The sequence below is a fragment of the Pungitius pungitius genome, chromosome 10 (assembly GCF_949316345.1).
Source record: "Pungitius pungitius chromosome 10, fPunPun2.1, whole genome shotgun sequence".
NCBI classification, from domain to species: domain Eukaryota; kingdom Metazoa; phylum Chordata; class Actinopteri; order Perciformes; family Gasterosteidae; genus Pungitius; species Pungitius pungitius.
In genome coordinates this window covers 19189671-19203001 of record NC_084909.1, presented here as the reverse complement: position 1 = coordinate 19203001, position 13331 = coordinate 19189671, and the positions used below count along the sequence as shown (strand labels likewise).

At 47.0% G+C, this 13331-nt stretch overlaps 1 protein-coding gene across 3 annotated transcripts; it reads right to left on the bottom strand.

Annotated features, from left to right (window-relative positions):
• Nucleotides 1–7570: 7570 nt before the first annotated feature.
• Nucleotides 7571–12370, bottom strand: asb1 (ankyrin repeat and SOCS box containing 1). 3 transcript variants are annotated; one of them, XM_037489344.2, is made up of 5 exons: nucleotides 12146–12366; nucleotides 11479–11617; nucleotides 10429–10731; nucleotides 9359–9759; nucleotides 7571–8772 (listed from the first exon to the last, which is right to left on the bottom strand). In XM_037489344.2, the coding sequence occupies exons 1-5, from the start codon at nucleotides 12240–12242 to the stop codon at nucleotides 8612–8614; spliced, it is 1101 nt and encodes a 366-aa protein (XP_037345241.2). In that variant the 5' UTR covers nucleotides 12243–12366; the 3' UTR covers nucleotides 7571–8611. The 3 variants fall into 3 exon arrangements, with proteins under 3 accessions (XP_037345241.2, XP_037345242.2, XP_062421109.1); XM_037489345.2 differs by having other exon boundaries at nucleotides 9359–9741; nucleotides 12146–12364; XM_062565125.1 differs by having other exon boundaries at nucleotides 8670–8772; nucleotides 9350–9759; nucleotides 12146–12370.
• Between the last annotated feature and the right edge of the window lie 961 nt (nucleotides 12371–13331).

Sequence of the window (13331 nt, the reverse complement as noted above, 5' to 3'; positions counted from 1 at the left end):
TATTTCTTTCTGGCGGTTTCCGTTTTAACAAAAGAACCAATAACTGATTTAGAGCATCACTGAAGGTTTTACATTTCTATGGTCCCATGTTTCATTTGACTTGCATTCAGGGTGAGGACAGTGGACAGAAGAACGTTGTTTTACAGAAAGGAACCAAAACCACCACAAAGCAAAACAGACTGAAGGAAAACGACCAACGAAACCGAGCTCATGGATCTATGATGATGATACAAACAAGGAAACAAGCAGCTCCCTTTAACCCGATGCCCGCCAACCGCCTCCGTTTCAGCTCTTTTCAGCTGCCCATCAAACACGGCGTGTGACGCGCCAAGTTGGACTTCGAAAAGCCGTAGGACTGGTTTGAGTAACGCACGAGGCTCGCCACAGCTGTTTGATCATTACCCGCAGTAAGAGAGTGGCTGTGATGGACATTTGGAAGAGGGAGAGACATAAAGAAGCTGGAATGGAAGAAGCAGGGCATCAATCAAACAGCAGCACGAGATGACCTTGACCGTGAGATACAGAGTTCAGGCCTTTCTTCTCCTCCTCCTCCTCCTCCTCTTCATTTCTATCCCTTCCCTTTCTCTTCTCTGTATCACCCTCTCTGTCTTGTCTTTGACCCGCTTTGTTTCATGCAAAAGCCGGCATATCCAGACGGAATAGATTTGGGCGACGGCTTTGATCCTTTTGTTATGATCCTTTTATTTGCCTCAGCCACATCCTTCTCTCTGCTGCAGCCACCCCACAAGATGCTTTGAATTAGGCCGGAGGACGGGACGGTGGGAGGAGAGGGGAGCAAGGGGCGAGGGATGCTCACGGCCGGTACCGACAAAGACGGGCCTAGACGGGACAGGAAATGGATTACAAAGTAAAACGCGTAAAAATAACCTGCTGTGTGAGGAGTCATTAGTGACAAAGTCAGTGAAGCTGAGGTGATGATGTTCTCCTGCAGGGCTCGTGTGTACATCTTGTAGCATCCCATTCCAGAGTGAAGGTTAGTCACGTCAGATTAAAGCGGGGGTCGTTAGTCCAGTTAAAGCTGTTGTTTTTTCACTAAGGCAAGGCCATTTTATTTCTAAATAGAATAAACTTTGCAGTGCAGTTTAAGAGTAACAAAGTTCCAAAATGCAGAAACGGTCAATTGAAGGCAGCATCAAACGATAAAAGTATTTAACCTGGATTTAAAAGGAGCTGAAGGACCACTGCGGCTTTCTGGGACTTTATTCCAGATACGTGGGGCAGAAAAACTCAATGTGGTGGTTCAAATAGAACGATGCTGATTGTCTTGAGGTGATCTTCTATGTGTTGCGCGGGTCTACAGGAGACCCAGCACGCAGCAGTCTGTGTCGGTGCAAACACTAAATCCCCGCGCAGATCTACAGTCAAACCGAAAACCGTGGATTATAGTGATAGCAGGAATTCAGATTACGTGATTCATCCAGCCGTGGCTTATAAAGGGTAAAACATCTGGAATGTCAAAAAGTCTGCTTAGAATGACATTTGTTTGGCTAATTGTTTCTAAAGATAAAAGCTGCATTAAGGTACAGTGTGACAGAAGCTCTCAGTATGGACACACATCCCACTGACAGGCCCAGTGGGTCCAAACGGGGCAGTAAGTATAAAACTATGAGCCACGACCGATTTACAGCCATTTATTTTAATCAGCATCTGCTTTTAGTACCATGAACAATTGCGTTTTTTGTTTGTGTTTTTTTTTTTTCTTATAGGTTTCATGAATATGCTCTTGTATTTAGGGGTACAGTATTGTAAATTTAAAAGCTCATAGAAACAGCTTATGAGACAATATTGGAGATGGAGGTTAAATCTCAGTCAGCAAAAACGCAGTCAAACTCATCATTACATGCAGAAAGCAATAAATCACTTCTTATGTCAAACACTATTCAGCTCCATTGGTGGAGGAGAGAGGAGTGCGCACAAGAGCTTCACCCACATGTGGGACACGTTTGACACGCACACATGCACACACGCACACATACCTGGTCACAACACTGTCCATCGAACACACTGTCAGGAAAAAACAGAGCATGCCGCATTGCATGTGAAACGTCCATGCAAAGGCCGCAGTATGGACTCGTGCTGTACACACACTCCATCTGACACCTTTCATATTTCTTTGTATAAACACGACTTGGCACATGGCACATACGCTTTAATCCAAGAAATGTGTGGTTCATTACCATAGGATGCGGATGTGAGCCGTGATAAATAAAATAGCTGTAGAATGTGAAATGTTTATGGGACGCATGTTTCCTTCCTCCTTCTTCCAACAAAGACCAAGCTGAATTTACAAAAACAATCAGCTCTGGTCTTTTCTGCTCAGCTTTTCCTCAAAGCAGCATTGTGTTATTTTTGTAAATTATGGTCCAATTTTGAGTAAAATAGACCAGAAGGGGCTGCTTTAGGGCGGGGCTACAATGAGATTGACAGATTGCTGCCACGGTGCTGTCTGGTCTGGGAGTTGTCTGTGTTTTAACTTCAGAACATTAACACTTTCATAGTTCATAAAGGTCTCTCCGACGCCTGTGTTTGTGCGTCCATGTGTTTATCTTTTCGCATGAGAACATGGGTGTTGGGCTCCTGTATATGCAGGTGAGATGATTATCAAAGTGTGTATGAAAGATGCAGAGGGCAGGATGGGGGCAGGAGGTCAGGAGGCCGCCTTCTGCCTTTGAACCGGCTCGTCTCACTCAAAGCGCTCATCGTTCCTCGTCGTTTGGTTGAACTTGGCTCCACCCCCTTTTGTCCAGATAGAAAAAGCCAGTGCGACAGCCACACTTAAGGCTTCAAATGGTTTCTCCCCACATCTATCTGTTGCACAGCAGCCGCGGGGCCTCGAGGATCCCACTTTGCGTTGGTGAACCGCCACCTGTCCACCTGTCCCTGAACACACCGCAGGACTCTCCCACAGAGCGGGCGTGCCAGTGGGTGAGAAAATGAGAGGGGAGGCATACTGCGGGGAACAGCGCCTCCTTAAGCACCTCCTCCGGTGGCTTGATTAGAGACGCGGGTCAGATGGCTGCCTGGCTCTCAGACCACAGGAGATGACACATCACAGATCACTCAGCCCACAGAGGGGAGAGGAACTCCATCATTAAGGTCCGTGTTGGGTTCTTCAGTCATTATACAAGTCAACTCGAGAGGTTCGAATTGTGATGCCTTCCCAAATCCCATCTGAGGTTTTAAACCCATTTTGAATTCATTTTAAATTTGGTAAGTTACTGCGACCACGTGACAACCAATGAATGCACACCATCCAATTACATGGCTATTCATTTTTATAATAGATACATGACAAATAATGTCAGTTTGTTTTTGTTAGCTATATGTTCAAGCTTATTGCTTTAAGTACACGACAATGAAACATTATTTATGTGGCATTTGGAGGTGTTTTGGGGTGTAATGCTATGTATAAACGGGAAGGGCTGTATACGTTATGCCTTGCTTTTACCCATACACTTTTGTTGCACACGCACACACACGCACACACGCACACACACACACGTTCCCTGTTAGCTGGGACCCTAGAATAAGCAGCATAAACCAAAGGAGACACACACACTCCTCCATGGAATTCACTGAGGACAGGATGTTGGCTTCACAGTCACGCGATGCTGCACTCATCCCAGCCTTCAGCCTTGATTCCCATTACACATTATCTGCACCAGGTCCTACACACTGACACAATGGATCAAGACCGTGTCTTTGTTATTGTCTTTTAAATACATTCGACAATTACTAATGTCAGTTTCACTTAGTTTAGGTTTCAGTTCCAGTGAGAGAGTGAAAAACTGTACTTTCAGAGCACGGATTTGTTGCCAAACCTATTTTCCCTCAAAGTATTTTTTTTACTTACTCGGAAATCTGGGAAGAGGAAATGCTCGATTTGATGTGGTGCTCCATTGTGGCCTCGCAGCTCGACCTGTAGGAAGAGAGACATGCAAACTGCTGGCACGCTCCTTTTCAAAGTGTAATCATCAGCATGGCATCGAAAAACCTAGATTATATAATACATTTTAAATTATTCATGCCGCATTCTGATATTTCAGTTGATTCATTCACTAAAATCCCAAACAGTGAGCAGCCTGGGGAGGTCGGTGTTACCAGTCTATTCCCATTAGTGCAACTTCCCAACACCAGACACCTGGCCAGGTGTCAAAGGAAAGGCCCTTCTACGCTATGTCATGTCTCTGGGTAGATTTGGAGCCCAAAAGTATCCTGCGGTAAAATTCTGATAAAAAAAATTTCGGGACCAAATTGTCCCGATTGACAGCTGCAATGACCCACATGGGCAAACAGGGCAGGTAGAAAAAAACCTTCCCGAAACACACACTCAAGGAACAAAAACCAATGCAGGCAGAGCAGGATTCTGAAAAAGAAAACACCTTTTCTGAGCTGTGGTTGCAAAGCTGCTCAAATACATGAAGCAAGACGACCTCGGAGTCCTTTTTTCTATTTATTATAGCTGCAGCTTTATCTCCATTTCCAGTGATTGCCGTAACAGTTGGAAGCTCCTTCACGTTCCCTGTGCACAACAGTGGTGAGAAGTCTAATCAAAAAGTATTCATAACTACATTATGAGTTTAATATCAACTGCAACAGAGTTCAACGTTGGAAACAGCCTCATATTTGGTAACTATCCAACTTCCAGCAGTCATTATTTCATTATATTCTCATAAATAAATAATAAATGTTATTCAGGCTACCAAAGTAGTGTCTCTGTACCTTTGGTCCTCTGTGTGGCCGTGTTTGTTCCCCCAATGCACAATAAAGAAAGTGCGTCACTGTTGTTTGACACCAGAGACGTCTCGTCTCTCGGGGGGGGGGGGGGGGGGGGGCGGGCCCCGTTTTCCATGGCCGCAGGTTCCAGCTCTGGTGTGGGATTCCCAAGGCCTCAGGAAAACCCAGTTTACAACATTCCCACAGTGGTGGCCACCCAATGACTGTCTTCATCTTCTCGTTGCCCTCGTTGTTGTCAGGCAGCGGTTTGGGAAGCGGCCCAACGTTTCCTTAGTCCGTTTAAATGAGGAGGAGGAGGAGGAAGAGGATGGGAAACACACAGCACTCACCCTGCCATCCTGGACCGCTCGACCGCTTTGTCCCCCGTCCACAACATCCCCCTCTCCTCCAACACACACACACACACACACACTCCAAACCACGGGATCTTCTCTGTGGCGGAAAATCCTTCCCATGAGCGGTCCGGCCCTGCGGAAGTAATTAAACATGGGTAGTTTGGTGTAATGGACGTTGTCATGCTGCCATTAACTGATCCCCAGGCTCACAAACTCCGCTCCACAGCATCATGTCGGAAGCCTCCGGAAAGAAAACGCTAAGAAACATATACGGTTTCTACCCAGAAGTTTTGAGTTTTGAGACGTGGCAGATCAACGGTCAGCAGTTTCATCCGAGTGGTGGAGGAGAGTTCAGGAGACCACCAAACCCACCATGTGCACCAAGTCCCACGATGAACCAATCCGTATTTAACCCAGCGCCTCACCAGCACCACCACAAGACTGGAGCTACTTGCAATTAAGAAAAAGGAATCTGCTTCTTCTCCCATCGTCGCTGCTGACAAACGATTGTAAGAGAGTTTATTGCCTCCGTCATTCTTACACGTCACTGATTGCTTTTTGAAAGTCTTTAGTATCTTTTATAGTCTTGTATCTTTTAATTAAGCTCATAACACTGTGACAGTAATTACAGAAGGACGTGATGTCCTTCCTGCCCTCGCCCACAATTCACGACCAAGTCTCTCCTGGAAAATAGTCAAATTAAAGCCTCATTAAGTGTTTTAATTAAAGCCCTCGGAGGGGAAACTCATATATGGGCTTTAATTAAAACACACTGATTAGTAAAGATTTACGTCAAAATGTCCAACCATATACTCTGTAATTCTATCTATGAAGCTGAAGGAATTCCTTGGCTGAGCACTGATTGAGTGCTTTATAGAGCGAGATGGCCTTAAACGCAGATAAGTGCTTCCTGACTTGCACTTGGCGTTAGTTTGGCACAAATATATATACACAAGTATATCCTAAAATGTCAGAAAGCATAATGGTATAATAAGCGGTGAAAGAATTTCATAGTAAAAAATAAATAGCATGCAATAAATACCATTTTTTGTGGAGGCTGACTTGGAAGACTTTCATTCCGGGAAGCATCTTTGGACTTTAAGAATACACCACAGACTCACAAGATGAAAATAAAATAGATATATAAGGCTTTGTCATCCACATCTCAGCCTTCGTTAACTCACGAGTCTCGTTAAACCGTTTTATGTTTTGACAAATTCCGCTCACACAAAGAAAAATGCAGCTTGACCTTCATGAAATCTGAATTGCACTTGCTTCGAAAACCTTTGTTTGTGTATGTGTGTGTGTGTGTGTGTGTGTGTGTTAAACACATAGCAATGTGGTCATTGGAGGAAACAGAGTTCCGGACCGCCTGAGGAATGAGATCATTGCATATAAAACGCGTGGCAATTACCAAATGGTAACAGGCTCCCCAGCAGGCCGCCTGACAACAAGGCGCGCACACACACACACACACACACACACACACACACACACACACACACACACAATGTGGGGGATGACTCGACAACTTACAGCAACTCTTTCTACCCTTTACACAAACCGTGTCAACATGTTGTCCACCATAAGCACACACACTGCAGGCAGCATCCCGTCTGCGTGCTGCTGAGATCTGCATCGCCGTGCAAATCCAGCTATGAGCATTCAGACATAAACCTCAGCATCCCCGTTTCCCTTTTGTTGCATAAGGGACAAAAGGAAGCCACTTAAAGTGTTTGAATACGCGGTTGGATTACGAGTGCAGAGCAGCCACTAAATTATAATTTGCTGATGTGCAGCATTCAGTCTAGTGGCATCATTTGGTTCAGGTTCTTCAGCAAAACCATCGCTTCCCTCCAACTGCGACATGAGAGAAGAGCAAAGGGAAACTCCCCTCAGGAAGATAGCGGTTTACCAATGTCCGCTTCGCTCTGCGTGTGTGTGTGCGCTTGTTCTGCTAATGAAAGGCTTGTTTAAATAAGTTCTGAAAGACGAGGCTCTTGAGGACACATGCTGAGGTCCTCCGATGCAAACTCACAAGAGGTGGTCAGAAGGAAAAGAAGAAGAGGTGAAAGAAGGAGAGACAGATGGGAAAGAAAGAGAAACGGGATGTTGGGAGACAACGAGACGTCCGCCATGCTTGAAAGGAAGACAGTGCCATCTAGAGACGTCATGTGACAGTGGTCCCTTTCATGCATGGAGTAACTATGGAATGATTCATTGAGAAGAGAATCATTCTTGCAGAGATGTTTGCAGAAAATCTTTCGAGCGGCCCGAGGCTTTTCAGAGAGAGACCCCGTGTGTCTTCTGGAGTCTTTACGGGACCTTTATTGGACGGACGGCCCTCCTCTGGCTCGGCCCCCGGGCTGCCTGCTGCGTCCACTCGCCGCTGCCAGGCTCCGGACTTTGGGTTTTCACAGAGTTGTTGTTGTTCTCTCAAAACAGCTTCTCAACAATAAAGCGAAGTCTCCACCCAGCACTTTGTCACACTTGTATTGCATCACTCTCTGCAGCTCCCAGACCAAAAAGGATTGATTGACAGCGACCAATCGGGGGACAACAATCTGCTAATCAACATGGTTAAAAAGCCTTATTAGCACACTAAGCAGTTGGATACTGATACATTTAGGCAATAGAGGAAAAAAAAAAAGTAGTTTCATAATTTCAATTTTCATGTGAAATTTGACCTCTGCAGGTCTTACATGATGGTAACGTACATCAGTAGTTCTTGTTTCAGTTATTAGTTAAGATCAATGACAATGATTTTTTTCAGATTTTTTTCCTTTTTATATCTACAATTGTATTTTTAGTATTATCAATCTTTGCAACCCTTTTCCAGAAGTCAATGTTAAGGCATACGGCTAAAATAAGATCCTTGAATGTAAACACAGAATGACAAACATAAAGTGCTTAATGCATCAATCGAAGCAGAATACAAGCTAATCTATAGAACATTTCTTCCTACCTGTACATTAGTAATCATACATATAAAGGATCTAGCTTCTAAACCTACTCCATGTGGATCTCCCTCTCAATGGCCGAGCCAGTGGCTTGCAGATAGCAAACTATGGGCCCAAGTGTTCATGGAGCTAAAGATGTTCACATGAGGGAGGGGAGGTACTCACATGCACAAAGGACACAGTATTCTCTGCTCAGACACTATGTCATGTCAGTGGTACTGAGATCCAAAGGAGGGCCTTTAAGGTGCCTGGTGGCTGCACCGGTTTCACTTTATGAAATCAAGGATTTGAGCTCTTTCACTAAACAGTTACATGAGCGATTCAAAAGAGCTGGAAGTGGGTTCTTCTGCCTCTGAATGGGATGTTTAATACATGGCCAGCGGAGTCACAGCTTCTCACCAAATCACATGTTCACATGCAGGCCAGGACTTACTAAGGCTTCTCTCAATAAACCATTACAACAACAACAGGGTGGGACCATTAACTCTCTGGCTTAGCAATCGGCCTACAGGGACCAATAAATTGCGTTGTGCTGGAATATTTCCCGTGGTTGTTCCTCTAAGCTTTGGTTGGGAGGAGCTCTGGGTGTCCGTTCTGATGAAGCAGGAAGTTCTTGATGGTTTTGGGCAGCGGTAACGAGGTTATGTGATGGAGCCGGTTTTTGCCCATCGCTCTGCGGATCCCGATGCGACACAGGCTGGTCAGCCTGCGGGGGCACCCTGAGAGGAGACAGGAGGACCCCCGTTACACCTGGAACTCGGATATCAGGACACACAAAAGGCGGATCTGTGCATCTAGATTTGAGAAAAGCTGATAAAATGAAACTATGGCTTGTTTCTATTCAAGTGTCACAACAATGTGACGAGAATCCAGACTGAATGTTGAAAGCTGTGCATCTCAATCAAACATAATACGATTCATTTAAGTTCTAGAAGGCTGGGAAGTGGCAGGTGTAAATATTTGGGAGAGCATGACTCAGAGATCGAGAGGGGCTCACTTTCCTGCTGGGTAACAAAAAAAGAGGTGCTGTTGGCAGGTATCAACCTGTTGCACGGTAACTTTCTAAAAAGAAACTAAAAAAATGATATAACATTTTGTAACTAGCAACCAACAAGAAAAAGTGTTTTTAATTTGACTGTAGAATAAATCATCAGAAGAAGAAATAGCAGTTTATGATGTTTTTTACCAAAAACATCATAAACCTTCCCAACCTTCCTCCTTACTAAAACCCTCCGTCCTCTATCAGCTGACCCCGTCGCCCCCCCCCCCCCCCCCGATGCCCGAGTCTTCTCACACATTACTCACGCCTCGCCTCCAGGAAGGCGCCGAGCGCCTCCGGATCCACCTGCCTCCGATTGGGCCCCTCCAGCTCTAAGCCGTCCCAGGGCACCAGGGCCGGGTCGGCGCCGTGGTCCAGCAGCAGGTGGACGAACGCCGCCTCGCAGCCGTGCCGCAGCACGGCGTCCAGCAGGCAGGAGGCCAGGCCGCGGGTCAGCGCCTCGCGGCAGACGGGCCCCCTGTAGTTGAAGTCGGGCTGAGCGCCGGCCTGGAGCAGCAGGCGGAAGCTGTGCAGGTGGTGGTAGGCGGCGCTGACGTAGAGGGGACACACCACCAGGGTGTTGAGGGTGCGAGCGCTCAGGAGGAGGCGGGGCCCCAGCTGGTGGTCCATGTCAACGTCGGCCTTGAACCTAGACGGGAACACGGGTCTAAAACGTGATTACCTTTAATAAATACAGATTCATCTTGATTGGAGAAGTGTTGTTGACAAATTCAATTGCATTTCAAAATATTTATTTTTGGTAAATATTCCTATGTCCTGGCTCCAAGATGGTGGAATGAGCTCTCTGATGACATCAGGACCGCAGAGGGGATGGAAGTAAATCTGTGTCATCGGGTATTGAAAGAAAAAGGTGATTGAATTTCACAGATTTACTTCCATAAGAGAGCCTTTACATCTTCAAGACACACCTTTTTAGACTCTACCTTGACTAAAATACTAACAAACCGTAGCACTTAAATTGTACTTATGGCACTTTTCTATAACATATTTTGAAACTGCTTATTTGATGAAAATTGTACTTTCTTGTTACTTGTTCTTCTGAGTTTGTATCTCTATGTGGAAATGCACTTATTGTAATCCGCTTTGGATAAAAGCGTCAGCTAAATGACATGTGATGTCATGTGTCCACGTGCTGTTGACTCTAGGATTGGGTTTTTTTGTGCATTCTGGGAAAGTTCAGGTGCCTGAAGCAGTGGAACGTTGACCTCGAGACAATCTATGGCATAAATAACAGATAATACATACATAAAATAATAAGGGGGTTTTAAAGATGGACAAAAGCCGTTAAAAGACGCTTCCCGCCATCCTCCCCTACCTGATGAGCTCCTGCAGTACGTCCAGGCTTCCCACCCGCGCGGCGTGGTACAGCGGCGTGCTGCGGTGGTGGCGGCTCCCGTTGGGGTCGGCTCCGGCCCGGAGGAGGATCCGAACGCAGTTCAGGTGACCGTTCACCACGGCGACGTAGAGGGCCGTCTGACCTTTCACGTCGACCAGGTCCACCGCGGCGCCCTGGCCGATCAGGTGGGCCACGCAGGCGGCGTGCCCCGCCGTGGCGGCGATCCGCAGAGGGGTGCAGGGCAGACAGCCGCAACACCAAACGGACTTCTCATTGATACGCCTGGCACCCAGGGGACAGCAGGGAGGCCTTATTGGTGTGCGTCCCAAAGTGAAACAATGTTGAAATTGCATTCTTTTGAAGACTAAAAGCAGACCATTGACGATAAAAACTAAATAAACTTCACTGCGGTGTGGTCATTCCAAATTAAATATTTACCACAGCTACCTGGTGAACTGCTTTCAACACCACTGCCACAGGCGAGTTTGGATAAAAGGCAGGGCAGGGAGAAACCCAACGAAGGGAGAACCCTTTTTAATGAAATAACAGCATGTTGTAAACCATGTGGAATGGAGACGAACTGCCCCAAAGCCCCGTAATGACGGGTTGGCTGGGAGCGGAGAACGAGGGCTGAACACCACCACTGTGGGATTTGGGGTCAAACGAGTGCTGACCGCTGGTCACGCCTGGCTCCGACATGGTGTAAGCGTTACACGTTTCACTACCTGTGGCCACGGTCCCTCCACGCAAGCCAAGTATCACACCCCCACCGGGGGCCAGCCAATCAACCGGGACGGCGAGCCTGTCCAGCCCGTGGACCTGTGCTATGCCGGTTTGGTGGTGGAGACGTGTGAGGCCATGTTCTGCACGCCCTGCGTCTGTCTCTCTCTCCCTCTCTCTACCGAGCTAAACCCGCGCGGCACCAAAACCACAAACCACTTTGGTCCAAACACTTGCAGTGCGACTGCTGAAACACATAAAACTAAAGATCCAGTGAGATTCAAACCAGAACCCCTGACTGGCTCCCACCGTCTGAAGCAGTCTTCCTGCAGCAGGCTCCTCAGGGTGTCCAGGTCTCCCACGTAGGCCGCGTTGTGCAGCCGCATGTCGTCCTGCTCGAGGGGCTTGTCGCAGAACTGCTCCTGGAGCCATTCCTTCAGGTTCTGGCCTGGTGAGGACACACGGATCAGATTCTAAGCCTTATGACTTATGAGCAGGTCTCTGGTACACAACCAACACAAAAGATACACTTTAAAATACTCCCTTATTTCACAGATCAGTGAAAGCTAATCGATTAGGTAGTAAGAGCTTTGGTCTATGATGATTTGGTTGACGACAGTCCGTGTAAGAGGTTTCAGAATGCAGGACATTGTGAAAATACACAATACAATGAATGATTTGGGTGTCATGCATTTGACAGTGCTTTTCTCACTGCATACTAATGAGTTGCATAACATTTTTGTCGTGCAGAAAGCCTCACAGCCATCTGGAGATCCTCGTGTGGGTCCTTCTCATGCACAACAACACAGCACCACGTAGAACAGCACTGACACACAAACTGCCCACGTGAGGCAGGGCCATAAAGTTCTAGTGCAACGTCATATCGCATCAATAGCTGTGGGTCAACACCTCTGTGTCACGTGGTCTCCCTGTGGACCCTGAGGACCATCACGAATCATCCCGGACTCCTGGTTACCTGCTGCGGTGGCGCCGGGCAGGTCGGAGACGGTGATGAGGGGGGGGCGCCGGACGCCGGGCGGCTCCTCGTCACCGGCCCGCGGACCGTCCGCCATGCTGCTGCACCGTCACACCGTCGCTCCGGGAGGTCGGAGCGGGTCTCTCGCGCACACACGGTGGAAAAAACAAACAAACACGGACGGACGGACGTCCGAGCCCAGAAAGGTGTGCGCGTTGACGACGGGGCGCGTGCGATGCTGCGTCACTTCCTGGCTGCGGATTTAAAGGGGAAACGTCGCTTTAAACGCGAGGCGGACGTGGAGCGTCCTGACACGTAACTGTCCAACATTCAATTTAAACGATTTACATGAACACATCTAACGCGCTATTGTAAAGGAAAACTATTCACTTTTCAATAAGGAATAAAATAATTTAAAAAAAAAAATAAGAAAGGAATGATGGCTGAAACTTTACCAACTCAACAAAGTACGGCTGTTTAAATACTAAATCCTGGGGGAAAAACTCATTGAGTTGGTCTGAAACAAGTCATTGAAATATTGATATTACGTTATACATTTTTGTAACACACAGGACAAGTCCTCAGCACCATCAATAGTAGCAAAGTATGTAGCGTTAATTATCAGCAGTGATAATAATAATGCGAATGGGTCCTTTCGTGTATAATGAACCCCAGATGACTTCTTGTCGTGCTTTTGTTGCCTTATAATGAGCAGTTTATCTCTTCACAGAGCCAGCCGCCATGTTTCATCAGCAGCCCTGAGGCCTCCCTGTCCTACGCACTACGTCTGTGGTAAAGAAAGCCGCTGTGAATGAAGCCCACCCCACAGAAGGTCGTTTTAAAGGTCACCGAGCAGTACCGAAAGGAATGAAGGACCCCAAAGAAAGGAGCTTGGCCTCGTTTTTGAGTGTTGATGTGTCCTTTGGGTGGATAACATACACCAGAGTGGCATGATGCAGTCACCGAGTGCCTGGTGGCGCCCTGCGAATGAATGAACGTGTCCTTTAAAGTGAACAGGTCTCCAACCGCTGCTCAGACAAAGCAGTTTTCAATTATGAAATTCAGGGAGCAGTGTTGTGCAAATATAATTTAGAGACATACGGTTTAAACTCATTCCATCTCAATACCTGGGGACATAGGACGCAGCTCGTCCCACTCGTGGCAACTCAAGAGTAGGTCAGACCGG

Coding starts and splice junctions, on each gene's coding strand:
- asb1 (XM_037489344.2), bottom strand. CDS start 12,242: ATGGCGGACGGTCCGCGGGCCGGTGACGAGGAGCCGCCCGGCGTCCGG. Junction 11,618..12,145: donor GCCCGGCGCCACCGCAGCAG/GTAACCAGGAGT, acceptor TGTCCTCACCAG/GCCAGAACCTGAAGGAATGG. Junction 8,773..9,358: donor CGCCTTCCTGGAGGCGAGGC/GTGAGTAATGTG, acceptor GTCTCCTCTCAG/GGTGCCCCCGCAGGCTGACC.